This window comes from Anguilla rostrata, chromosome 15 (genome assembly GCF_018555375.3).
Source record: "Anguilla rostrata isolate EN2019 chromosome 15, ASM1855537v3, whole genome shotgun sequence".
NCBI lineage: Eukaryota > Metazoa > Chordata > Actinopteri > Anguilliformes > Anguillidae > Anguilla > Anguilla rostrata.
The window spans coordinates 19389955-19417681 of record NC_057947.1 but is presented as its reverse complement, the minus strand read 5'-3'; the positions used below and the strand labels follow the sequence as shown (position 1 = coordinate 19417681).

Here is a 27727-nt window from a genome sequence, read left to right as displayed (position 1 = left end):
TGTGGATCGGAACTCAGTCTGAACTCCTGTTGCATGATGCATGAGACATTCCCCTTGATCCTCAAGCGGATGTGATCACCGCCAGAGTTCAAGTACTTACAGTGTATTCTGTACTTACAGTGGAGCCAATCACTTGATTCTTATGCTGAGTGAAAAGCCATTTGCTAATGTGCCTCAAGCTTCACCCCCATTAAGATCATTAGGCTGCCAGAAGCAGCACCAGTTCTTCTTGGAGTGAACACGGATAGTGTTCATTATTAAATAAGATAGGTTTGCACTACAGAGTGAAAATTCAATCACGGGTCAGGAAAACAAAGTCCTGATAGCATGTTGCTTGCAAATCACATTGTCATTCAGAATTCAAAGCATGCACCCCATTGGCCAAGTACTTGTAAGTTGTGGAGATCCCTGAAGGGCATTTGTGGTCTGTTTTGCTGTCATGTATAAACAGATTGGGGTACATTCTTTTATGCTGCATCTGCTTGTGTCCAGGAACAAGTTTGTGGAGTTTGACATGAAACCGGTGTGCAAGAAATGCTATGAGAAGTTCCCCCTGGAGCTGAAGAAGAGACTGAAGAAGCTCGCGGAGACAGTGGGTCGCAAGTAGATATCCACGCCTCCAGAGGGCGCCACTGATCAGCCAGGACCCGCCGAATACCGAAGGGCTGATCCGCTTTGAACCAGTTTCCTTTACACTGTGCTTTCCTCATTTTAGTCAATGTATCGCCAATGTATGCTGTCTTTAGAAACGATCAGAAATGGCCAGATCCTCATTTTCACAAGGTCTAGTTCTAGTGAAGGGATTTCCTCAGTTTAATATAAATGCAAAGCATTGAAATATTGCTTTCTTGTGTGACTTGGCAAGAAAATGAAGTGTACACAAAATTTATTTTTTGGATGTGCTTTTGCCAATGCGATGGAAAAACACATACATGGAATTCACACATGAACTTACGTGACACTAACATGTATCCATATTAGTACCTGGTACATGACTTACGAGTGTGTATGATTACACATTTGTTACATCCAAAGACAATACAATATATTAGTTTAATTATTGTCCCCATTTCCAAAATGGATTGTTTCAACGTATACATTTTTTGCATGGTTTTATATTCTGTTTATATATCTGCATTTTGCCTTATTTTTTAATATCTTCTATGCATAGTGGACATTTATAGTCTATGTACTGGGCAATTTTAGAGGACTGTTTGTTTGAGAAGTGTCTCCTTTGGTGCAGTGTTATGAGATTGACAACTGCTGCCTTAAAATATAAACACAGTGTATCATTACAACTCACTTTTATGTTAAGAGTATTACTGTTTACTGTTGAATGAAACAGAATAGTTTGCCATGGAAAATGGATGGCATGGATGTAAAATGTTTGTCAAGTTTGGAGAGGAGAGTTATTGTGAACATTTTATATTTGTATGGGGGGGGGGGGTGGGTAAGCCATGTCAGATTATCAGGAGCTAGCATTTCCCCCTCCCTTTGGTCAAAATCTTGTAAGCCTCTTTGCGATAAACATGTTAAGTTTGAAATGGTAAGAATCTATGCATTGTTTCAGACAAACACCAAAATGCATTTCATTTTATGATAGTATTTAACCTTGTGATTTATTTAAATGCATTTGCATATTGTATGCCTCATCGTGAACGCATTGTACACATTCCACAGCCAAGTGTGGTTTACACTTGTTAAAGCATGATTTCCTGAGGAAAGATAAGTACCAGATGCTTGTTTCGCGCACAGTATGAATTAACTACTGCTGAGTCTATACAGGTTTCTAAAAAATGTATTCTGTGTTTAACTTGGTGCATGTCTGCAGCTTTCAATGTCCGGTTATTTCCATTAATTTGCATGGGTTTTCCCTGCAAATTTCAATTCAGCATTTACTCATGCACTGATCACTGCTTCACTGTAGTTTGTGCCTTTTATTACACAAAGTTATAGTATCAAATAAAAGATTATCCATCCCATTATCTTTGAAGAGGATTATAATTTGATTCATATTTTCTTTATCTGTACAAGGAATTTGTCTGTTTAAACCAAGGGCAGTCAGTTCTGGTCCTGGAGCCCCAGTGTCCATCCATCCATCCATTATCTATACCCGCTTATCCTGGCCAGGGTCGTGGGGGGTGCTGGAGGCTATCCCAGCCTGCATTGGGCAAGAGGCAGGAATACACCCTGGACAGGTCACCAACCTATCGCAGGGCACACAAGGCGCAGTGTATATGCAGGTTTTTGTTTCCACCAGTTACCCTGGTTAAATGAGCTAATTGGCTGTATAAACCATCACTGGTTCAGATCACAGTAAAACGTTTCATATAGGGACACAAAAACAGTCATCAGCTGTCATTCATGCGCTTATGAAATACAGCTAAATAGATGCTGTAAATGTTGGGGCTAATTAAGTCATTTACGCCAGGAGAACATGAATACCAGAAACAGATCCCGCCCTTGTTGCCCCCTCTGCTTTAGACACTACAGGCTGTGCTTTTATAATAGGCCTGACAAAGGCACTACAGGCTACACCTTTATAGCAGTGTTATAAATCATTTCATATGGTAATTATACCAGAAGGATTAATCTGGTTAATTAAATCACGCATGGCATATGTTGATATGCAAAATATAATGCTTACATTTTTCATATGAGATACTGCTACTAAAGACAAAATGTACTAACCAACTCATCACGGAGGTCTTTAAATAAAACATGATTATCCTTTCAGGTTAGAATTATTTTTTTACGGAATTGACTAATGGGAAGGCCCGGTTATTGCACTTTAAATGCTGTGTCTCCAATAAAAAAAGAGAAGTTTTCTAATGAAAATACTTCATATGTGCACATCAAATGTGTATGTCTAAATATGGCCTGAAGTCAACCATAATTTCTACCTTTTGTGATAGTGAACCTGAAACGATTTCTCATTTTTTACTGTACCAGTACATTCTGGAAAGATTTTACTTGTGTTGCTCAAAAAACAAGTGTGAAGATGTGATGTTTTATGACCGCTACTAGACCAAATTAGTCTGTGCCATTATTAACGGTAAATAATCTCTCTGAATATGAAAATTACCTCATTATTAAATATATTCATACATAAATGAACATAATTATATATATGTAACCTCTACATTATTTTTCACATTTTATTATATATTGAATTATTCAAATTATATATTGGAATAATAGTTATGCTGAATGTTGATGTATTGATTATTGATGCTGTGTTTATATATATAGACACACACACACACATGCGGGTGACAATTTAAAGGAAAAACCTGAATAAATGAGTGGAGAAGCACAGAGAATGCAGATGCTTCTTTACAGGTGTACTTTATGATATAATTAAGCAATTAACATCCTATCCTGCTCGTTGGCATTTATAAAATGCTGAGCAGGCCCAGTTGATCTCAATTTTGGATCAAGACGGCAAGAGGAGAAGATCTAAGTGACTTTGAAAGAGGGTTCATTGTTGGGGCATGGCTGGCAGGACCTTCAGTCACACAGACTTCAACTGGTTAGTGTTTCAGTTGGGACAGTGACTAGCAAGATCTGCATTTAGATCTATGGGAAAGACATCAGTAAATAGGGTCAGAAATTGTGGTCGAAAACACACATTCGATGATGAGGCTAAGGCTGGGGCAGTTTAGCAAGTGGGTTGGTGCTAGTGGGGAAACACAGAGATGGCAATTGTGAGAACTGTGGAGTCCTGGAGTGTGTACAACATGTCTTGATGCATTGTCCGATCTATGCTGGGGAAAGGAGGGTTTTACATTACATTACATTACATTACAGGCATTTAGCAGACGCTCTTATCCAGAGCGACTTACACAACTTTTACATAGCATTTTTTTTACATTGTATCCATTTATACAGCGGGATATATACTGAAGCAATTTCGGTTAAGTACCTTGCTCAAGGGTACAACGGCAGTGTCCTACCCGGGAATCGAACCTGCAACCTTTTGGTTACAAGCCCAGTTCCTTACCCACTGTGCTACACTCCGTTTTATTCATAGAGATTAGCAAACTGGGAATTAAATTTTTTCCCTTAGATCATTGCAGGGCGACGGGGTCGTTCCAAAAGAGAGAGCTAGGGAAGTAATACACTTTCTTAAAACTACAGGTCTCTATCACAAGATATAGGCCTCGGATTGCATAAGCAGCAATGACATTTCTACACCAGTGGGAGGCAGCAATGCACTAAACAGTGCGTAGTCTGTCGGGGGGGAAAAAGAAGAAGAAACCGACGTCACATTTTCGTCGGTGTCCTACGTGCTGAGTGGATATACACAGCCATTTGAACTCGCCTGGCCTGTGCGCGGTTTTATAAGTACAGGCTAACAATAATACCCTCAGGAGGCTTTTGAAAGCTTCTTTTTCAGGTAGCTAAGGCATTACAGTGTATAAATAAATCGAAACTCACTTCCCTACCGCCATGCGGCGAAGTAAGGCCGACGTGGATCGTTACATTTCTTCGGTGCAGAGTGCTTCTCCTTCCCTTAAAGAGGTAAGCTCAAACCGGCTTGAGTGCGTAGTTTGGTTGTTTCGCAGAACTGGGCCTAACATTACCTTGGATTTCAACAGAGTGGATTTGACAACTAAACACATTCGAGGTGGTGTCGGAGAAATTTTTTAATTGTCTTATTTTATTTTTTACACGGCTCAATTGGTGTATAACACCATTTCATTTTCCTCTGTGTTCTGGCTATTTCCCTTTCCTTCAGAAAACGCGGCAGGCCTGCTCATTTGAAAATGTTAATGTGTGGCTAACGCAGCAACTCGTATAACGTTAGCTAACGTAGCTAGTAGTAAGTAAGCTGTAAGAATCTATTCGTCTTATTTTTCTTATGCCTGAACATTAGTCCAGTGAAACTGGTTTCATTTCAACATTTAAATGTTGCAAAATGGCTATCCGGCGCTACCTAGTTTGGCTATTTATATGCTAGCCACCAGGCAAAGCGCAGTGGCTACTGTCATGTGTCAGGTGACCCATCGCAAAGTTGACATTAAGTTACAAAAACAACTGACGTACTAGAAACATATAGGCAGAAAAGATCTAAAACGTCACTGATTATGGTTAAAAAACGATAGGTTATCGAGCGAGCACATTGTCCCTTTTTCTCGTGTAAATAGCTACGTTGGGTAGTATCATGGCTAGTTGCTGAATGGTGGAATGTCAACGTAGCGCCTAGTTACTAACGTTACCACGACATTTAGCTAACTTGGATGTATGTCATTTGTAATGTTAACGTTTGCTTTGTTAATGTTAATAGTTTTCGCTAGATAGATTATTTGCCCTTATTGTGTTTTGCCTTTTTTATAGAAGCCGATTAAAGGATTCTTATTTGCGAAGTTGTATTTCGAAGCAAAAGAATATGAACTTGCTAAAAGGTAAGCATGGAGTGCACGTTACTTTAGCCAATCACATTTGAATAAATTTGTACTTCAATCCATGCTTGTTTGTCGGGTTAACTTTTTCTAATCCAGTTGTGGTTTTAAATTGTTCTTGTTTTTAGATACGTGTCGGCCTACCTAACAGTCCACGAAAGAGACCCAAAAGCACACAAATTTCTGGGCCAGCTGTATGAGAGAGAGGGAGACATTGATAAAGCAGTGGGATGCTACAAGGTGTGTGCAAATCATAATTGTTAATAATAATAGTAATAATAATAACAATAATAATCATCATAATTATAATCATGATTATAATGCATTCATAATGAGTATATGCTCATTTCATTGTGCATACATTTGCTGACATAATTTTGCCATATTGATGCTTTAAGTCTGTGTGTATGAGTAGATGTACATGAATGTCCTGAACATTTGATGCTTAATGACAAAATTATGATTAACTGGTTATTGGGTTATCATAAAAACACTTTGAAACAAGCAAACCATTAAGATTCAGTGTTTGGTTGGTGTATGGCTGCTTTAGAATATGGGTAAGTTTGCTGAAACCTTAAGTTCACTAAGTTCTGGCCCTAGGTTATCATTTAAAAAAAAAAAAAATTCTGTCTAATTGCTCTATATAGAAAAGAAAATCAAGGCCCTCAGGGTGTACACACAAAATCTATTTGAATGGGCTTCAAATGTTTTTTATTTTGATTTAAAAAAATTAAATAAAAAAAAAAAATGCTGATGGCCTGTGTTTTGTGACTCAAAAAACCTTCATCAGGGTCATTGTATATGTTATGCAGTCCAAGGTGGTGGACAGGAAGGCCCCTCTTGTATATTAATTTAATATTTTCCTCCTTGGGCCTCCCCAGCGCTCTGTGAACTTGAACCCCGCCCAGAACGACCTGGTCCTGAAGGTAGCTGAGCTTCTGTGCAGCAAGCCGGAGCTCGACAACAGCGCGCAGTTCTGGGTGGAGAAGGCAGCCAAGCTTCTTCCAGGAAGCCCTGCAGTCTACAACCTGAAGGTCTGTTAGTACAGAGTTCCTGGAATTGTTGAGATCTCACAGGGCAACCTCACTGAAACCCTGAGTACACTGCTTTACCTGACTGTTTAATTAGTGCATGCCATCAAAGCAAAGAGCCAGTGAGATGATGTTTAAATGGGCGTGTTTAAGCTCTGTTAAAAATAATTAAACTTTTCTCTCTCCTGTGACTAAGTGCTTAAACAAGTCAGACAAGACATAACAATGTAAGAATGCTTCCACATAAATACAGTTCCAGTCGCATGACAAAAAGTGCTTGATGTGCGTCAGGATTGAGGGCGCTTGTTCAGTTTTTTATTTTTAAAAAGATTTATTTTTTGCTTGGTGGAAATGACTTCGGTAGAGGCATTCTGCTCTTTCGCCTAATGACCTGTTCCGTCTGTCATGGTGAGCTGGGTGCAGTGGGTCCTTGATAAACTTGCTTGCGCGCTTGATGATTCCTCTGAGTCCAGTGAGGAGAGGTTCCAGCTGTGCCCTCTATCTCTGTCTCTCCTAGGAGAAGCTGCTGAGCTCACAGGGCCAGCAGGGCTGGAACCAGCTGTTTGACCTGCTGCAGTCAGAGCTGCAGCTGCGCCCGGGCAACGCCCACATCAACGTCAAACTGGTGCACCTGTATTGCTCCGATGGGCGGCTGGAGGAGGCCGTCGGCCACTGCCTGGCCGTGGAGAAGAAGGGGGCCCTGCGGGGCAGCCTGGACTGGTACTCCACCCTCGTGCGCACGCTCCAGGTCCGTCCCTTTCCCGCACCTGCACGCACCCAGAGGCACTCTCATTCAGCTGCTGCTGGGAACCGGCTGAAAATGTACACCTGTGACCATCAGCTTTGTTTGTTTGGGTGTTGTCAGCATGCTATTTGGTTGGTGGAGCTTCTCTCTGCTTTAATCTGTGACTAAGGTGGTGTCACAGCTGTGTTTAACCAATTGTACCAGGGAAATTCAAGACATGAGGAAGTGTTAGTGAAGTTGGTGTGCACATAAAGAAACATGGGTAACCTGTTAGGCGTGGTCATGCCACTGCAATGAAGTCCTTTGAGTGCACAATCGATGTGGGAGGGCAGCTCTTTCTGAGTTGCTGGAACCATCACATCTGACACCAACAATCATATTAAGGTTGAAGTCACTTGGATAACATTTCTTGCCATTCTAATGTTTGGTCGAACAACCACTAACCCATTCTCACCATGTGTGCTTGCTTTATATATTGAGTTGCTGTCACATGATTTGCTTTTTGCAAGCTATTTGTGTTAGCATGCTTGTATACCGAATAAAGTGGCCACTTTTCAATAAATTCCCAACTGTATGCAAGGGCGATTTTTTTAAAGTGTGAGTTGTGTCCCTCTTGAAGCGGCTATTTGCAAAGAAAATGATAATCTGCAAAGCAAGTACTAGAGGGCATTTCTAGTATTATTTTAGCTCCATCTTTATGCATGGAAATCAGACCTGGGTCAAATACATATTTGTTTTGGATTCAAATTCTTTTCTGTGCTCTTGATTTTGCCTGGTGTAATTGTGTAACTGAAGGTGGGGTTTGCACTTTGAGAGTGTTGCACTGGTTCCAATACACCAGACAAGATCAATAATGCATAGAAAAGTATTTGAATTCAAAACGAATGCGTATTTGACCCAGGTCTGATTGAAATGTTTTTAAAGAATTTGTCATTTGAATGATTTTGATGTCTGAGTAGGTTTGATAAATCTGTGTGTGTGTGTCTCTCTCTCAGGAGTACCTGGCCCAGCCCAGCACGCTGTCCAATGAGAAGGTGTGGCGGAAGCTGCAGAAGGAGCTGCTGCTAGCCCACTGCAGCCTGCTGAGGCTCAGCCTGTCTGAGCAGAGTGTGCAGCAGTGTGTGGAGGCCCTGCAGAGGTAGCACTCAGCACACTGCCACTGAACACGCATTCACCTCACACGCATTCAGTATCTTAGTGCAGCTGTATTTTTAAGTACAGTTAGTTTGGGCAGCCTGTGTCATGTAATATGAAGATAGAACATTTGTGGGAGTGTTTTTCCTATTTTGATTTTTGGATGATGAAAGTCGTTAAACTAAACAGAGTAAGTAATTTATGTTGTTTTAGGCTACAGATATTAGCCGTTTGAATAGTTTTTGTGTAAACAGGGATTTCTTATAAACAATCATTTCCCTATTATCAATAAATGCAGATTTGTGGCAAATTACATCCACAAGAAAGTGCTTTATTCATTTGCGCATTAGGCTATAGAAACTGAAGGAGGCTCATTTATAAAGTGAACTTGTGTGCATACGTCAAGTGAAGACCAGACGTAGAGTCACAGCTGTTTCCACGGTCAAATCGAGTCATGTTGAAATTTTATAAATCGCTGACGTGATTTTCTACGCACGCGCCACACAGTTGATCTAAAATACGTTTTATAAATGAGGCCCCAGATGTAGTAACGTAGTATTAAAGTTCACCGATGTCCTCTATTCTACTGCCCGCTTGTGGAAAATAACGCGTAGGCCAGTTTAGAGGGAGCGTCACGTGCATATTGCGCCCGACAATAAGCAGCTTATTTTTGTGAATTATAGGCAAATGATATTCGAATATATTCAAACTAACTAATTACAAAAGCTAATATTCAAACTCAATTTCATGGCACTTTTGACAGCCTTAGTTACCAGTGTATTTTTCACCCACACACCAGCTAGAGCATATCTCTGAGGCTTCTGGTGCAGGACACCAGAGCATTCATTCATTTTAGGAGCGCTTTATGAACTTTTATCTTGTTTCCCTTTCCAAAACGCAATATAATTGTTCTGACGTATCACTAGATATAACTGCAGAGTTTTTTCCAGTGATCAGTGGGCATGGCACAATTGCCTTTATGTTTAGTGAGAGGAACGCCCTGTATACCTGTGTGGTCAATGTATGGTCTGCAGTGCAAGAGATGAACAGCGCTCACTCCTCTCCTCCTCTGCTGTTTCTCCAGCTTTGACTACGTCATGCAGACGACCGCGAAGCTCACCACCAGCACGACGGACGAGCTGTCGGAGGCCTTCACGGAGATGAGGGGTCACCTTTACCTGCACGCAGGGTCGCTGCTGCTCAAGATGGCCCATGTCAAGGAGCAGCAGTGGAGGGCTGTGACTGACCTCGCAGCCCTCTGTTACCTCTTAGCCTATCAGGTGAGACCTACTGGGAGTGGTGCCATTTTAGCCAATCAGATGAGACCGCCAGGGGATGGCATCAGTAAGGCATGGTTTGGACGAAGCGCAAACATATTTATTCTTTCATGTCAATGAAAAGTGCTCGCAAGCGAATGGGTATATCTAGGGGGAATTAATTCCTGTTCACACCTTGTCACACCCCCGTCTCCAGGTACCCAAACCAAAGAGCAGGCCCTCGAAGGGGGCGCAGGCCACGCAGCAGCTGGTGGAGTCCCTGGCCTGTGATCGGCAGAGCCAGGCAGGCCACATGCTGCTGAACCTGAGCCAGGAGGACGACGGCTTCGTGAAGCAGGTGGTGGAGGCGTTTGGGAACCGCAGCGGGCAGGGCAGCCTGTTCGAGATGCTCTTCGGGGCCCAGGCCCCCGCTGGCCCCTCCTTCATCGGCAACGACGACATCCGCAGCATGGGCACGGACATTCCGGGCATCGGCGATCTCGCCAAGTGGGACAGCGGTGAGAAGCCAACATTATTCATTTGTCTGATTTGTCAACGTCTATCTTAGTCCATCATGGTCCAAGTCTTTCTGTTTGTTTTAAGGCACCGTAGCCAGTACTGTGTGCAGTAGTGCCTTCTTGCATGTTTTAAGGCGCCGTAGCCAGTGCTGTGTGCAGTAGTGCCTTCTTGCATGTTTTAAGGTGCAGTAGCCAGTGCTGTGTGCAGTAGTGCCTTCTTGCATGTTTTAAGGCACCGTAGCCAGTGCTGTGTGCAGTAATGCCTTCTTGCATGTTTTAAGGTGCAGTAGCCAGTGCTGTGTGCTAAAGCCTTCTCGTGCGGTTCAGGGGCGGTTGTGCTATACGGAGGTGACCTGCAGCAGCTGGCCTGGTTGGGCCTGCAGTGGGCGCTCATGGGCCAGACACCTGCCCTCAGGGCCTGGCTGAAGCAGCTGTTCCCCCGGCTCACGCTGGAGACCTCCAAACTGGACACCAACACCCCCGAATCCATCAGCCTGCTCGACCTGGAGGTTCGGCTCCCCAGCGCTCTACGCCCTGCACAGCTCCTTGCACTGATATGGAAGCCTCTCTCCTGACCTGTGCTCTTGCCCAATAAGGATTCTCAGGGATCCCTTTGTCTGATTTTGTCACAATTTAGATCTGCAGCTAAATAGTTTTGTGGCAAGTGTAGTTATTGTACGAAATGGTCAGAAATGTAATTTTTCTAAGCATTTATTTCTGCTGTCCAAGCTGTGATGCTGAGACCTTGCTGTGGTGCTTGTTGTTTTCCTGCAGTTTGTTCCTGGTGCGTTTTGTGCATCCAATCTGCCGTTAAAGTGCCCTTCTCCCCTCTCTCCTCGCCCCTGTGTGTGCTGCTGCAGGTCTTCCTCAGCGGGGTTGTGTTCTGCAGTCAGGCCCAGCTGCAGGAGACGCAGAAGATCACAGCCAGCTCCCAGCTGCACGAGGTCCGGTGCCTGCCCCTGCAGGTCATCAAGCTGCTGTCCAATGAGAGACAGAGGGACTGGTGGAACGCCGTCTACAGCCTCATCCATAACAAGTCTCCGTGAGTTACTCCTGTAGGAATGAATCAAAAGCTGAACATGTCTGTATCAAAGACTATTGTAGAATTATTCTCAAGAATTTGTGTGTCTAATAAGTTGTTCACCGACTGGCATGGTCATCATGGCTTTTAAAATGCAGCTATGGTGTGTGTACGTGTTTGTGGGTTTTCTGCAGGCCGGGCATGTCGGCTAAGTTGAGGATCACGGTCCAGCATGGTCTTGGCACCCTGAGGGCTGGGGAAAAGCATGGCCTGCAGCCAGCGCTAGCCATACACTGGGCCCAACACCTCAGCGAAACGGTACACCTGCCGCTGCTCGTCGCTCTTAAAATACCCCAATACTCCAAGACCTCGTTTTGTTTCGCCTGTCATAAATGGAAGAATATTGTAGTCGCAATGCTCTTGCAATACCTCCAAAACACTGTAGCATATCTGGCTTTTCCCACCTTTTGGGCGTTGGTACAGCTGAATAAACATGTCATTAAGGCTTCCTTTGACGTATAGGAGGTGGGTATTCCTCCTGATCTGTTGCCAATAGGTGTAGGATTGCTTAATGTCAAGGTTCCTTGTAATAGTTCCAAGAAACTAACATGCATACTTGCGTTTTCTGTTTCCCTCCAGGGTAACGGAGTCAACTCTTATTACGACCAGAAAGAATACATCGGGCGCAGTGTGCACTACTGGAAGGTTGTGTTGACACTCCTGGAAAAGATTAAGAAACGGCGGAGCATTCCGGAACCTCTTGATCCCTTGTTCATGCACTTTCGTAGTAAAGACATTCAGGTAAAATGGCTTTTTGTGGTAATCCTCTGGAAAGTGGAAATCTTGGACTCATGTTCTTTCTGCTTTTCATGCTGTAAATGTTAAAATTTGTGGTTCCTGTTTCAGATATCTGAAGTGAAGAGCTATGAAGAGGAAGCAGAGATCGCTTTTGCCATACTCCTGGATATTGAAGGCAGAACAGAGGAGGCGATTGCAGCGCTAGAAAACATAAACAGCATTTCCTCCTGTTGGCATCTTGCGCAGGTGTGTTGCAGAAATTGGCATTAAAGTATTTTTGTTTCTTTATTTTATTCAAAATTATTCTCCCCTTCCCTCCAATTTGGATTACCTATTTGCATCCATCGGCTCTCCTCTACGGTGTCTGTTTAGGAGAACACGGGCTCGTCTGTGCTGTTTCACAGATGCCTGTTTGATGAAGGGAGTTGATCTTGTGCATTGAGATTGGCGTCATTGTATTGGGTGGATAGCTCTTGGCACAGTCTGGTTTGAGGCAAGCCCAAGGGACGCACCCACTTGCTGAAGCCTTTTGTTTTAACCAGACTATCCACCCAGCAGCTGGAATGATTGGAATTTATTGAATTTTTTTTTTTTTTTGGCTTTTTCTTCATCTGTGCAGATATTTCAGAGGCTTTCTGAAGAAGCAGGGAACGGTGTTGAAGAGAATCAAGACCGGTGCATCACATTCCTACGAAAGTTCAGAAAGTACCTGTCAAAAATTCACAACGCCAATGCTGCTGAGATTGATAAGGTGAGCAGTTATTTTCCCTTGAACAGTAATTGCATTATTAAATCAAAACATGAATGCTTTGGATCATTTTTCATCAACTGTATGGAGTCCTAAATGTACATTGAAACATTGTAAATATTTTGTCCTGCCTTCCAAACAACTTTTCGTTCTTCACCTAGTATAAGAAAAGTTGTGCCGAAGTTACTGTTTCTGAAGTCTTATTCTGCTGTTTTGTGTTGCATTGGATTTGTGTGTAGTTACCTATATCCATGGAGGAGGTGATGGATATGCTGAATGATGTCAACCAGCAACTTGCTGCATGTGGAGAGGACATGGATGAGGAAGAGGATGGTCAACCTACAAGCCCCAGTCAGCTCGCAGAGCCTGGTGCCTCTGCTTCTCGCATCAAATTCTCCACCCCATCTCCAACCAAGAGTGTGCTGTCTCCTTCAAAAAGACACATTGTACGGCATCAGTGCATTCCTTGTGCATTCTGGTCACTTTTCCAATAATGCCCCCCCCCCCCCTTTTTCTGTTGTCTTCATTAAGCCTTATTATGTTGTCTTCATTTTATCCTGTTATCCTGTTGGATGGTTTTAAATGGCTTCTCTTTCTGCTTCTTTCTAGTTTTCTCCCAAGACCCCTCCTCATTGGGCTGAGGACCAAAAGTCTATTCTAAAAATGCTGTGTCAACAAGTGGAGGCCCTCACGGTCAGTGGGTTTTTTTAAATATATGTGGGATGTGGTTAACTGTTTTTCTCCCTTCTTAAAAATACTAATTGACACTTGTTGACTTGTATGGTCTTAAAGGATAACACTGTTAATTTTCATTTTCCGTATCGTCAACCTACCCTATGAAAATGCCAAAACCAAAAATGTTTCTGTCCAACTGTCAGTACTTGTTTTCCCCATTCTTTAAAGTAGATGTAACGCAAACAACAACCTTCCAGGTAATGACATTTCATTACAGGCATTTAGCAGACGCTGAGCGACTTACACAACTTTTTACATAGCATTGACATTGCATCCATTTGTACAGCTGGATATATACTGAAGCAATGAAGGTTAAGTACCTTGCTCAAGGGTACAACGGCAGTGTCCTACCCGGGAATCAAACCTGTGACCTTTATGTTACAAGACCAGTTCCTTACCCATTATACCACACTGCCACCTCAATGTTTGCATGCTCTTTATTTGTTGGTGAACAGAACGAGGTGCATGACCTGAGGCACAACTCCTCTGGGGCCACAGCCTCCCCCCACCACCGGATGTACGGAGAGGGGTTCGCAGCTGAGGGCCTCCAGGAGCCGTTTCCAGCTGCCCAGAGCTTCCATGGAGCGCCCCTCACAGGTTAGGTGGTGCCGTTTTGGTTCCAATCTCCTCTTTACCCCCCCCCCCCCTTATTTTGTACAAAAAAGTGATTTTTTTTTTTGTTTTGTCTCATAACAGTGGCTACTACAGGACCATCGGGACCTGTGTATTACAACCCCTCACCTGCCTACAACTCGTCAACTCAGTATCTTCTTCGCACAACTGCAAATGTCACTCCAACAAAGGTATGCATCTCTTACTAATTAAGCTGTTCCTTACCATTAAAGATGCTAGTAGATAAGCCAAACTCAAACTTATTACAGTACACACATGATAGTCTCAAAATAACAGCCTGTAATGGGCTATTCATTTATTCGTTTTTTTTTATTTTTAGACCCCAGTTTATGGGATCAACCGTCTCCCTCCACAGCCGCATGTGTATGCCTACCAGCAGCCTACGCACACACCGCCCCTGCAGACAAACCCAGGATGCATGTACCCCCAAGACCAGGTTTATGGCGCTCCCCTGCGCTTTGAGTCGCCTGCAACTGGCCTGATCTCTCCATACAGTGAGGAATACTACAGCCACAGTGTTCCTCAACCCTCTACCAACCCCACTCTGCCAGAGCCAGGCTATTTCACCAAACCCACTGCTGTCCCTGTGCAACCACCGAAGAGCAATGAGGCTAAGCCTGTAGAGTTTGGGAAAATCAGCTTTGGCCAGCAGATTCCTGTTGAGTCCCCTAATGTACCCAGCTTCGGAGCCGGCGTTCTTGGCCAGTCCACACCGGCTGCTGCCTTCAAGTTCAACTCGAATTTCAAATCTAACGATGGGGATTTCACCTTCCCCTCCATGCAGGTTAAAAACAGTGAGAGCCTGCTGGGGCTTCTGACGTCTGACTTACCAACCAGAAATGAAGCACAAATTGGGCAGAAGGTGCCCACTCAAGACCAGGCTCCTGCTTCCCAGGGTGGAGTCTTTAACTTTGGAACTAAAAACACAGCTGGTTTCTCCTTTGTTGATGCTGCACAGAGCCAGAGCAAACCGGGCTTGTTTGGGAAAACAGACCAGTCGTTCAGTTTCTCGGACAGGGCCAAAGCTGTGTTTGGCGTGGCGAACTGCGAGGAGCAGGAGGAGAAAGGTGAAAGCGACAATGAGAGCACTCGTGTTGAGGAGGACGAAGATGGCCCCCATTTTGAGCCCATTGTGCCTCTCCCTGATAAAGTGGATGTTATAACTGGAGAAGAGGAAGAGGAGGAGATGTTCTGCAACAGGGCTAAGCTCTTCCGCTTTGAAACCGAAACCAAAGAGTGGAAGGAGAGGGGTATTGGTAGCATCAAAATCCTCAGGCACAGAACATCGGGCAAGGTCCGACTGTTGATGAGGAGGGAACAGGTTCTGAAAATCTGTGCCAATCACTACATCACTGCAGATATGGTTCTGAAACCAAATGCTGGCTCGGATAAGTCTTGGGTGTGGTATGCTATTGACTATGCAGATGAAATGCCCAAACCTGAGCAGCTGGCTATCCGTTTTAAAACGGCAGATGAGGCAGCCCTGTTCAAAGCGAAGTTTGAAGAGGCACAGAAGGCAGTACCGAAGTCTCCACAGAAGCAAGAACAACCAGTAGAAAAAGCGGTTCCTCCAAAAGCCTCATCTCCTCAGGCAGCAAGCAAAGAATTAGACTTTGGAGCCGTATTTGCTAAGAAGGAAGGTGAATGGGACTGCAGTGTGTGCTGTATAAGAAACACGCCCACAGCTGTGCAGTGCGTTGCTTGTCAGAACCCCAACCCTGCTGCTGAATCTCAACCAGATGGAAGATTTGCAGCTACGATGCCTGCAGCTACGGTGCCTGCAGCAGGGACTTTCACATTCGGGTTTGGTAAAGAAATATCAAAAGACACCAGCTCTGCTTCCAACACACAGCCTTTTGGATCATTTGCTCAAATACCGACTACTTTTAAGTTTGGCACTAGTGATGCTTCTTCAAAACCTATAGGCTTTGGCACTCAGTTTGAGAAGAAGCCTGGCCAATGGGACTGCGATACTTGTGCTGTAAGAAATGAGGCATCCGCAAGTCATTGTGTCTCATGTCAGACTCCTAACCCATCAAGTAAATCAATAGTTGATCCAGCAGTAAATAAACCCTCCACAGTTTCATTTGGTGCTGGGTTTGGTAGTCAGTTTGCCAAAAAGGAAGGGCAATGGGACTGCGATACCTGTTTAGTTAGAAATGATGCTTCAGCTGCAAAATGTGTTTCTTGCCAGAGTCCTAGGAAAATCCAGATGCCCTCTCAGGGTGAGTTGGCGGCTATGTTTGGAAAGAAAGAGGGGCAGTGGGATTGTGATACCTGTCTGGTTAGAAATGATGGATCCTCAAGTGCTTGTCTCTCCTGCCAGACACCAAATCCTAATACAAAAGTTGCAAATACAAGTACAAAAAATGCAGCACCATCATCAAGCTCTGCCTTCAGTTTCAGTTTTGGGAGCCAGAATGCATCAAATGCACCTGCAGCCACAGGGTTTAAAGCTAATTTTAACGCTGGCACCACATTCAAATTTGGCCAGGGTGAAGATAAGAGCTCCCCAGCATCGTTCAAGTTTGAGCTCCCTCCGTCTCAGGTGGAGAGCAAGCCTTCCACTAGTGGAGGTTTCTCTTTCTCAATGCCGATGCCTACAGGCGCATTTAAGTTTGGCACTCAGGAACCTGTGAAGCTAACCGCTCCGGCTGAGAGTCAACCTGATGAAGGTTCGGCCTCCCTATTCCTGAAAAACATTGCAGAGCAGCACCGAGAAAAAGAGAAAAATGCAGCCGAGGATGCAGGTCCATCAGTGGAGATTACTGAGCAAGATGAAAACCCTCTCTTTTCTGGCAAACCCAACACTTTTAGCTTTGCAGACCTGGCTAACTCTTCCCAGGGTGACTTCCAGTTTGGACAGAATGATCCAAACTTTGAAGGCTTCTCACGAGCTGGTGAGCAGCTCTTTGCCTCGCTCCAGCCTAGCAAAAAACTTGACACCTCTCAAGACCAGGACGATGAAGATATGTACAAAACGGAGGAGAATGATGACATCCAGTTTGAACCAGTGGTTCCGATGCCTGACAAGGTTGACCTTGTGACAGGGGAGGAGGATGAGGAGGCTATGTATTCACAACGAGTCAAGCTCTTCAGATTTGATGCAGACACTAGTCAGTGGAAGGAAAGAGGTGTTGGAAATCTCAAGTTTCTGAAGAACAGCAAAAATGGAAAGCTGAGAGTGCTGATGAGGAGAGAACAGGTTTTGAAGGTGTGCGCTAACCACTTGATCACGACAACTATGAATCTGAAGCCCCTCTCTGGATCAGATAGAGCTTGGATGTGGCTTGCTAATGATTTCTCAGATGGTGATGCCAAGTTGGAACAGCTTGCTGCTAAGTTTAAAACGCAAGAATTAGCCGAAGAATTCAAACAGAAATTTGAGGAATGTCAGAGGCTCCTCTTGGATATACCTTTGCAAACCCCTCATAAGCTGGTTGACACTGGAAGAACAGCACATCTCATTCAGAAAGCAGAGGAGATGAAGTCTGGCTTAAAGGACCTTAAATCCTTCTTGACTGACGACAAAGCAAAGGTTAAGGAGCAGGACAGCCAAGCCAGTGGCACAACTGCTAACAGTACTTCTGGCTTGATGATTAAGCCCCACTCTGAGAGCGCTGGTATTACCCTTGAGTGGGACAACTATGACTTGCAAGAGGATGCCTTGGATGACACGGCAGATACTTCTGTGTATGCTTCCCCATTAGCTAGTAGTCCAGAAGTTAGAAAGAATTTGTTTCGATTTGGAGAATCCACCACTGGCTTCAACTTCAGCTTCAAACCTATCATGAGCCCCTCTAAATCTCCTGCCAAACTTAACCAAAGCAGAGTTTCTGTTGGCACAGATGACGAATCGAAAACAACCCAGGAAGAAGAAAGGAATGGTCGGTATTTTGAGCCCGTTGTGCCCTTGCCTGACTTAGTGGAAATATCAACTGGTGAGGAAAATGAGCAAGTAGTGTTCAGTCATAGAGCCAAGCTGTACCGTTACGATAAAGAATTGAGTCAGTGGAAGGAGAGGGGCATTGGTGACATCAAGATCCTGCAAAACTATGACACCAAACAAGTGCGGCTTGTCATGCGGCGGGACCAGGTGCTCAAGCTTTGTGCTAACCACTGGATCACCTCCAGCATGAAGCTGGAACCCATGAAAGGGGCAGAGAAAGCTTGGATCTGGAGTGCCTTCGACTTCACGGAAGGTGAAGGGAAAGTTGAGCAGCTTGCAGTCCGCTTTAAGCTGCAGGAGGTGGCTAACACCTTCAGAGAAGTCTTTGAGGCGGCTAAGAGTGCGCAGGACTTGCAAGAGGATGCCTTGGATGACACGGCAGATACTTCTGTGTATGCTTCCCCATTAGCTAGTAGTCCAGAAGTTAGAAAGAATTTGTTTCGATTTGGAGAATCCACCACTGGCTTCAACTTCAGCTTCCAACCTATCATCAGCCCCTCTAAATCTCCTGCAAAACTTAACCAAAGCAGAGTTTCTGTTGGAACAGATGACGAATCGGAAACAACCCAGGAAGAAGAAAGGGATGGTCAGTATTTTGAGCCCGTTGTGCCCTTGCCTGACTTAGTGGAAATATCAACTGGTGAGGAAAATGAGCAAGTAGTGTTCAGTCATAGAGCCAAGCTGTACCGTTACGATAAAGAATTGAGTCAGTGGAAGGAGAGGGGCATTGGTGACATCAAGATCCTGCAAAACTATGACACCAAACGAGTGCGGCTTGTCATGCGGCGGGACCAGGTGCTCAAGCTTTGTGCTAACCACTGGATCGCCTCCAGCATGAAGCTGGAACCCATGAAAGGGGCAGAGAAAGCTTGGATCTGGAGTGCCTTCGACTTCACGGAAGGTGAAGGGAAAGTTGAGCAGCTTGCAGTCCGCTTTAAGCAGCAGGAGGTGGCTAACACCTTCAGAGAAGTCTTTGAGGCGGCTAAGAGTGCGCAGGAAACTAAGACTGAGCTTACGCCTGTATCACCCAGAGAGTGTACTCCGCTCAAGATGACCTGTGGTCAGGCTGCAGTAGCTGTGTTGGAGGAGACCACCAAAGAGCGAACGGATCTTCCTCCTCAGAGTTGCCATGCCACGGATAGTTCAACCTCCCCGGCTGCAGCACACAGTCCACAGAACCCCTCAAAAGCCATTGTCTCTCCACCGAAGTTTGTCTTTGGCACTGATTCTCTCCAGAAAATCTTTGGAAGCCCTCCATCTTCCCATGAGTTGATGCCCAGCAGCAAGACGAGCTCTAAAGAGAAAGCACCAAGTGTCCCTTCTGCAGGCTCCAAATCTCCAGAGAGTGCTTCTGCCAGTCAGCCCTCCATTGTAACTCCGACTCCAGCAATGCCCACATTCAAAGTCCCGACTAGAGGTAAGGTTTTCCTTACCTTTTCATCTGTGGTTCAGTGAAAGCTGCTTGTGCTGACAATGTGCCTATGGTGTTAATTTGCTTTCTGAATTACACATTATGTTCCATAATCTCCCTTGTACTGCAGTGCCCTATCCACAGGCCTTCAGAGAGAATAAGAATATTCCAAATCTTGGGCAGTTTAATTTCCATGAATGTTTATTATGATAAATGCTTAGTATTAACTATTTTTATCAGTGGGTTTTTTGAAGATTGTAATGGCAGAGAAAGAGTGAAGTACCACTTAAGAAGGCACATTAAAAGTAGAAAAGTGTAGTGCAGTTCTGGCTGTCAGTAGGCTGCATGTTTATAAAGCAGAAGGTGGACAATATAAGTACGATTTCCTGCTTTCCTAATATGTCTCAGCTTTTGAACATTTTCTAGTGATTTACAAAAAAGTCTCAAAAACGGCAAATTTACACAAGTCATCTAGTTTGTCTCACCGAGCAATTATTTTTTTAGGATTGGATTTTAGGCTTTTCAAAGATAACCCAATGGCTTTTTGGACCTGCACATCATCCACCCAATTTGAACCCCAAGGTATTTTGTCACTGCACTGTGTGTGTAATGTGACACATCACCTGCTGAGCTGTCACCCACTGGCTGTCGCTGCCAGAGTTAACCTGGCTGTATGGTGTGGAAACATCAAGGTTTATGCAAGAATCTAACATGTTGCATGCCCATCGTGTTTGGAATTTGGACATTATTGACAAACTCGCAAATTCCAAGTGTGTCTAAAGAGGCCCGAGAGGTCTGACTGCTCTCATTAACGATATAATACAAGAGGTGCAACATGGAGGAATAAATCATTTCTAGCTATATAGGACAGATGGAGTTCCCTGTGAGCCACGGGTAAGTGTATGGGGTGGATGTAGAGCCAGAAGCTTTTAAGGAATCTGAAACGGGACACTTGGAGATGTCAGACATGCTTGCTCTGTGATAGGAATGCACTGTGTAAAGACGTGTAATGAGTATTAAGGTCAGCCACATTTAGCACAGGATGCGTAGCAACAGTGCTGCAGTTAGTTACTGGCCTGGAAGTAATCCATTATCTCCGAGGTAACTTGGGGGGTGTACGAAGTGATGAAAGGTATTGAAATCTCACACCAGAAGAGTACAGTACTCTGTTCGCCTAGTCATTTTAATGAAGTCTACCAGTTTACTAATTTTTCAGTTAGTGACACGAGTCACAAGTTAAATGGCTTGTCAGGGAAACTGCACTATTATAACAAATTGAGTCGGCCTCCCCTTATGGCGAAATGCATGCCAGGTGTTTTTATTATTTATTATAACTAGATCTTGCATGTGTATATAAGTGTGAAACTAACTTAAAACATTCAAATATTTTCCCCTTAAACAGCATTTATGGATGTGAGGATTTTTTATTTATTTATTTTTGTTTGAGTTTGCTTTTGTTTGGTTAGTTTTCCAAAGACTAAATATTTTAGTCCCTGTTCAGAAAAAAAAAAAAAAGAAAGTCACACCATAGAGCTGGGTACAGCCAGTCACGGTTTGTAGTTGTATGCTTTGACTCTCATAGATTTGTCATTTGGAAAACTCCCACTTACGTCCTGCATTTCTGCATCTGTCATATCTCGATATATAGAATACTTTCCTCTGATTGTGTTGGTACAAATGTATGACGTTTTCTTTATATTTTTAATCTCCTGAAGCTGCCTCTGAGGTAGTGGGAGAAAAGGCGGATGATACGGCGAAGCTGGAAGGGGCTGCTGAGCAGGTGGACTCTGAGGATCTGCAGGTGGTGTTCGTGCGGGAGCCCACTGCAGAACAAGAACAGCTGGCCCGTGAACTCCAGCTGCCTCCTACCTTCTTCTGTTACCAGAACGAGCCCGGCTACTTCAGCGATGACTCTCAGGATGGTGAGGAACCATCTGTGGCACTTGAGAATTATTTCAAATAATTCTACTTTATTGAACAAGTGTGCAGTTTGTGGCAGGTAGGGGGGGGGGGGGGATTCAAGGGTAAGCCTGCTCATTTTCTAAATTCATTGAGTCAATCCATTGGCATACTTTTTGTGCAGATGAAGACTTTGAGACAGCAGTGAGAAAGCTAAATGGGAAGCTGTATCCTGATCCTCCTGAGGAGGAGACCGGTGGGCTGGAGACCGTAACCCAGGAGACGGGCTCTCCAGAGACTGTAACCCAGGAGACTGGCGCCCCAGAGACAGTGTCCCAGGAGACAGTGACCCCGGAGCCTGGCGCCCCAGAGACAGTCACCCAGGAGACAGTGACCCCGGAGCCTGGCGCCCCAGGGACAGTGACCCCGGAGCCTGGTGCCGTGGAGACAGTCACCCAGGAGACAGTGACCCCAGAGCCTGGCGCCCCAGAGACAGTCACCCAGGAGACAGTGACCCCGGAGCCTGGCGCCCCAGGGACAGTGACCCCAGAGCCTGGTGCCGTGGAGACAGTCACCCAGGAGACAGTGACCCCAGAGCCTGGCGCCCCAGAGACAGTCACCCAGGAGACAGTGACCCCGGAGCCTGGCGCCCCAGGGACAGTGACCCCAGAGCCTGGTGCCGTGGAGACAGTCACCCAGGAGATAGTGACCCTGGAGACAGTGACCCTAGAGCCTGGCGCCCTGGAGACAGTGACCCTGGAAACTGACGCCCCGGAGACAGTGACCCAGGTGACTGGTGCCATGGAGACAGTGACCCAGGAGACTGGCGCCCCAGAGACAGTGACCCAAGAGGCTGAAGGACATGAGGCTTGTAAATCAATGCACCCACACTTGCAAAATTTCAATTCTCTCAGTTTTTTATAGTGAGATGGAATTTTTTGTGATACACTATTCATATTTGGGTGGAGGTATAGTATAATGATTAGGGAATTGGGGTTGGAATTGCTTTGAGCAGGATACTTAACCTGACTGAATTGCTTCAGTAAACATCGAGCTGTATAAATGGATTGTATGTTTAATAAAAAGAGGGTACGATGCTTTGGAGTGTCTGCTAAATGGCTAAGTATAGATGATGGCTACCCATCAAAGCTGGATGCCGTGAACAACAAGCTTGGCATACTGTACACTGCAGCAAAAGCTACCTTTTTATAAACTTTGCTTCACTGTCATAACTTTGCTTTCCTTTTTTCATCACTAGCAGCATTTCTGTATGTGCAGTTGTGTAAATAATGCACATATACACGTTGATTTGCTAATCACAGAGCTCAGAAAGGTTTCTCACATTTCATTAGCTACCTATACTAGTTTGTTTGGCTAATGCATTCTTTTTTGCACTCACAATATCTATTGCAATATCTTTTGCAAACAATGTTTTATTGAAAATGTAGCATGTTGCATATTTCCATATTTCTTTGTAGGTCACTTTGTGAAGTAATTGTCAAATGCTGATATTAGTGTTTTAATTGATTAGCGTTGTGAAAATAAGTTTCATTTCAGGAGATCAGGAGAGGCAGACACTGAACACAATAGCTATTCAAATGTGTTCCCAGGGGACTAAAGAATGAAAGGATGTGGAAAATTAAATTTAAAGGCTTTTTATGTTTTAAGATTTACTTTCCAAATAGATGTGTACGACTTGCTTGAGAGCCTTAAAGGTGGCACCGTGCTTTGATTTGTGCAATGTGAATGTCACCGTGGTGGTTATCTGCTGGTGCTGGTGCTTGAATGGCGTCTGTTTCCGTTGTGACGCTGTGGCAGAGACAGATTTTTAAACCCTGTGAAATTGCAATCCAGTTGGATGTTTGGTGTAAGATAAATGTTACTTCACCCGACTTGACATGGCGAGCCACAATTTAAGTACAGGACTAGCTAATAGAGTACATGAGGAAAATGCTGCGTTTTGCTTTCTCTCAAGATGACCTCGTTGGTTGGTATGCTAGCCAAGTTCTTACCGCATGAGGTGCATGTTCTTCACATTGAGCCGAAGTGCTTTCAAGCATCGCCCCGTCTGATTTACTCCTCTCTGTCAAATGGAGCTTCTTATTTAACACCTGTCCACAGAAGCAGGATGGTTAGGGTTAGGGTTAGTCCCTGACGGACGAGCGGTCGGCTGTAGTGTGAGCCATTGCGCTGCCTCCGAGCTGACGGACCGATGCGTTGCCTTTCAGCACCTGCGGCCCCCCCTGCGGGAGAGAGGGATGCCGAGTGCGTGCTGGTGTGGGAGAAGAAGCCCACGCCCGAGGAGGCGGAGCGAGCCGAGCGCCTTCAGCTGCCCCCCACCTTCTTCTGCGGGGCGGGGAGCGACGAGGGCGAGAGGGACGAGCCCAGAGACTTTGAAACGGAGAAGAGAAAAGTGCGGGAAGACATGGTGAGATCATCTCACCCTTGAGATGCTGTGCACCCGCTGATTCTTACTCACTGCCAGTTTGTGATCTTGACTTGGTTTTGTTGAAATTTTCCACTGTACTTTTCCATTGTACTTTTGCGGTTTTGTTTTTTTGGCTGAAAATATTACAAAGATATAATGCCCAATTCTTTCATTATCCATTACGTTTTGGAGTTCCTGAAATATCTTCCACCTATATATATATATATATATATATTTCCACCTATTAGCCTATTGCATGTATTTCCAAGTGTTCCATTTTCAGAATTGTATTTTATTTATTTATTTATTTATTTATTTATTTTATTTTTTTTAGAAATGAAATTATGCAAGTGAACCTGTTGAACTTTTCCTTTTCCTTTTTTTTTTATTGAGTGCCGGTGTGTAGAATCTGAATGATAAGGAGCTATGTTTTGTGTAAACCTGCAGAAGATGAGAACTGAAAAGAGCGAGGTAGCAGACCCCATCGTCTCTAGCAGTAGCGACGCCCCGGCGGCAGAGGAACAGGTCACGCCCCACCCCGATTCTTCCAGCGAAGCCACCCCCGTCACCACGTCTGTTGCCCAGGACAGCGCCCCAATTGACCTGTCCACGAAAAAGGGCCCTGAGCCAGAGCCCGACTCTACTAGCCAAGGCATGACGCTCTCGCGCACACAGCTCCTGTTAATGGAAGGTTTCCGGAGTAACGCCACAGTACAGATGATGTTCCAGACGAGTGTTTATTGAATGCAAGTTCAATTTCTGCAGCTGGTGTTGTTTTCTTAACGGGTGCATTGTTTCTCCTGCAGACCCTCCCGCTTCATTTGGTTTCACTGGTTTTAGCGAAGTCAAGGAATTCTCGTTCGCAGATCTGGCTAAGAGCGGCAACGACTTTGCTTTTGGGAAGCAAGGTACGTGTATTTGAATTTTGTACACACATTTTGTGATCTTTTTCATTTTTGAAAGGCAAGTGGTATGTAAAAATGATTGTGGCCACAGTTTTAGGTAATTTAACTTGCACATAGATGTTTCTAGTGTTATGTCTATTTAAATTGCATCTTGGGGGTCCTTTGGTGCCTCATTCTGTTAAGGCGCTGTTTCAGTGTGTTGATGGGCGCCCTGTTTGGGTATTGAATCCAGACTGTGCTAATACTGAATGCACACCCTGCGGGTGAACACACAATTCATGCTGATCCAGTCTGCATGCTCAAGCTGCGTATGAAGTGTCTTCCTCCCACTCATGTCTGTTCAAGCGCAGTTAAATTATTTCTCCTCTCTCGCTTGCCTCTTCCCACTCTAGATGCCAACTTCTCCTGGGCAAATGCAGGGGCCACAGTGTTTGGTGCTGCTCCGGTGACCCAAAATGAAGGTGATGAAGAGGGCAGCGATGAGGAAGAGGCTGTGGGCTGCACTGCCATTCACTTTGAGCCTATCGTCTCACTGCCAGGGGTAGTGTCTTGAATATTCAGTGAAGCTCTGATGAAATGCTTTTCCAAATGCTGTTTTTTGCTTTTTTTTTTATTAGCCGTAGTCGATCAGGGTTGCCATCAGTGAAGGGACATTTTACTATTTTCTCTACACAATGACGAGCTGATTTGTCCTTGCTATTGCTTCGCTACTCGAGGGAGGGGGTAGGGTTTGGGGTGCCTACAGCCTGTTATGCAGCCACAGACCCTCTGAATAAAGTCCCTGTGATAATCAGGTGGAGACCAAGTCTGGAGAGGAGGATGAGGAGATCCTGTTTAAAGAGCGGACCAGGCTGTACCGGTGGGACCGCACCTTGAACCAATGGAAAGAGCGCGGGGTGGGGGACATCAAGATCCTCTATCACCCCCAAAAGAGGTTCTACCGCGTGCTGATGAGGCGCGACCAGGTGTTCAAGGTCTGTGCCAACCACACCATCACCCAGGGGATGGAGCTCATGCCCATGAACACCTCCAACAATGCTCTGGTGTGGACCGCCACAGACTACGCAGGTACAGAATGCCATGTCCGTTACGTTCAAACACTTAAACCAGATGTGCGTTCAACAAGGAGAACGTGTGGCAAACTGTTCCCTTGTAATAGTCGCCATTAAGTGACTTTAAATGGAAAGTTTCAGTCTGCTCAACCTTCTGCTGATTATCAACTTCAGGATGACTAATTGTACATGGAAAGCATTTCCTGTTTATGAAACTATGCGTCTGCAGATCACACCACTTGAATATGACCGTAACCAAACTTCTCCCACATGAGAATAGGGTAATAAAATGCAACATTTCATCTTATTTGTTCCCTCCCCCTGCAGAGGGGAGCGCGCAGGTCGAGCAGCTGGCTGCGAAGTTCAAGACGGAGGAACTGGCGGGATGCTTCAGGAGGAAGTTTGAGGAGTGCCTGAGCCGCATGGCCCAGTCTGACTTCAGCCAGCTGTCTCGGGTCCTGGAGCATTCCCGGGAGGGGAACCCCATCGTGTTCTTCTGCGTCGCTGCCGACGGGGAGCCGCTGGGGAAGATCACCATGGAACTCTTCTCCCACATCGTGCCCAAGACTGCCGAGAACTTCCGGTCCCTGTGCACCGGGGAACGAGGACTCTGCTTCCGCAGCTCCATCTTCCACCGCATCATCCCAGACTTCATGTGTCAGGTGGGCAGCACTATGGATATGGTTTCCTGTGTTCAATGCGCTTCATTTATGTGTATGTTTATATATGCAGAAGTACATGCATGCATATACTATCATTGTTTTTTGAGTTGGGGTGCTCCATTAGATCGTCCGCCGACGCTTATCGCTCATTCAGCCAATCCAAAACGGCTAGTAAAATGATGCATGACCAGCTTCTCTGCATGTGAGATGTAAAGTGTATTGACGTGAGAAGGGGGTGGTGCACTTTGTAGCCTGCTGTAGGCTAATAAATACCGGTCACTGATTCTAAACATTTTAGACACACTTAAAACGTAACTAATTAAATTCTGTTTGTGACCCAAACAAGTAGATAGTACACAGTCTTGAAATGGCTTTTGATTGTTTGTATGTGTGAACGCCTCCCATTCAAAGAAATAGTTATATTGTATAAAATTCAATTTTGAGCAAACCTCCACTGAGTCTTTTAAATAGGCTCTGCATAAGCTATCTGTATCAGTGCCAAAAAAATCCAAATCGGAGCATGCCTGTTTTCATGCGTGTCTGCGTCTGTCAGAAACGCAGAACATTTAGGGCCTTGATTTATGGTTTTTGTCCTTCCCCACTGCCAGGGTGGAGACATCACCAAGCAGGACGGGTCTGGAGGAATATCCATCTTTGGGGACAAATTTGAGGATGAGAACTTTGATGTGAAGCACACCGGCCCGGGCTTGCTGTCCATGGCAAACCGCGGCCGCGACACCAACAACTCCCAGTTCTTCATCACCATGAAGAAAGCAGAGCACCTAGATTTCAAGCACGTCGCCTTTGGCTTTGTCAAAGACGGCATGGACGTTGTGAAACTGATGGGAGAGCTCGGCACAAAGAACGGCCAGCCGAGTAAGAAGATAGTCGTTACTGATTGTGGACAGCTGCAGTAGTCTCTTCAAATAAATGTTGCACTTGATACTTAATTCAAAACCTGTAAATTTCTTAAGATGTCTTTGTGTGTAATATGTACATGGTTTACTTTTTTATGTTTTATATGTAGCTTATTTCCATGTGTTGAAATAAAGCTGAAACCAAATACTTTGTAAACTCCCTAACTAGTTTTTTTCATGTGCGGGGGAAAAACAAAAACCCAGTTAAGTCATAATATGAGTTTATGAATACATATTCCTGCTTGGATTGTAGTACTGTTGCATACGTTGTGGGGGTAGGTGTCATGTTTGTGTTTGGAGATTGAATTTTTTCAGGAATTATGCTTTTTTTGTGATAAGAGTGGGGTTTATGGGAAAGCACTCTAAAATGTTCACTTTATACAACTTGATGTTTAAGAGCAGCTGGGTGGATGCAGTCCTTTTTCTGGAGTTGTAAGAATGTCTGACTATCATGTTTACTACATTTCAGATTGGAATAAT

The 27727-nt window shown here is 44.7% G+C and overlaps 2 protein-coding genes across 15 annotated transcripts in view; both read left to right on the top strand.

The window, feature by feature from the left end:
- LOC135241425 (LIM and senescent cell antigen-like-containing domain protein 1) overlaps positions 1-1982 on the top strand; it is a 37778-nt gene extending 35796 nt beyond the window's left edge. For all 8 annotated transcript variants that reach the window (XM_064311812.1, XM_064311813.1, XM_064311811.1 and 5 more), the window contains one exon: positions 493-1982. Coding sequence is in view for 3 of the 8 variants with exons in the window: in XM_064311814.1 (XP_064167884.1) it covers positions 493-607 (115 nt within the window). In the remaining 5 variants the exon portion in view is untranslated. The remainder of the gene's footprint in view (positions 1-492) is intronic.
- A 2274-nt stretch (positions 1983-4256) lies between these two features.
- On the top strand, positions 4257-27404 carry ranbp2 (RAN binding protein 2). Of its 7 annotated transcripts, none has more exons than XM_064311798.1 (29): positions 4259-4524; positions 5341-5408; positions 5534-5645; positions 6287-6439; positions 6954-7184; positions 8177-8319; positions 9400-9595; positions 9789-10089; positions 10417-10598; positions 10950-11131; positions 11305-11428; positions 11750-11911; positions 12017-12154; positions 12528-12659; positions 12896-13102; positions 13266-13349; positions 13847-13988; positions 14088-14194; positions 14344-19390; positions 19889-19966; positions 21100-21306; positions 21468-22106; positions 23494-23711; positions 24159-24363; positions 24518-24619; positions 25009-25157; positions 25411-25684; positions 25996-26330; positions 26939-27404. In XM_064311798.1, the coding sequence occupies exons 1-29, from the start codon at positions 4453-4455 to the stop codon at positions 27245-27247; spliced, it is 10299 nt and encodes a 3432-aa protein (XP_064167868.1). In that variant the 5' UTR covers positions 4259-4452; the 3' UTR covers positions 27248-27404. The 7 variants fall into 7 exon arrangements, with proteins under 7 accessions (XP_064167871.1, XP_064167868.1, XP_064167866.1 ...); XM_064311796.1 differs by having other exon boundaries at positions 4260-4524; positions 12537-12659; positions 21468-22154; positions 23512-23711; XM_064311799.1 differs by having other exon boundaries at positions 4260-4524; positions 14380-19390; positions 21468-22154; positions 23512-23711.
- The last annotated feature ends 323 nt before the right edge of the window (positions 27405-27727 follow it).

What these genes read in the sequence shown, in the direction of transcription:
- ranbp2 (XM_064311795.1), top strand. Translation starts at nt 4,453, where the DNA reads ATGCGGCGAAGTAAGGCCGACGTGGATCGTTACATTTCTTCGGTGCAG. An exon ending in TGTGTGGAGGCCCTGCAGAG is followed by an intron (nt 8,320 to 9,399) that starts GTAGCACTCAGC and finishes CTGTTTCTCCAG; the next exon opens with CTTTGACTACGTCATGCAGA. An exon ending in GCCCGACTCTACTAGCCAAG is followed by an intron (nt 24,364 to 24,517) that starts GCATGACGCTCT and finishes TTTCTCCTGCAG; the next exon opens with ACCCTCCCGCTTCATTTGGT.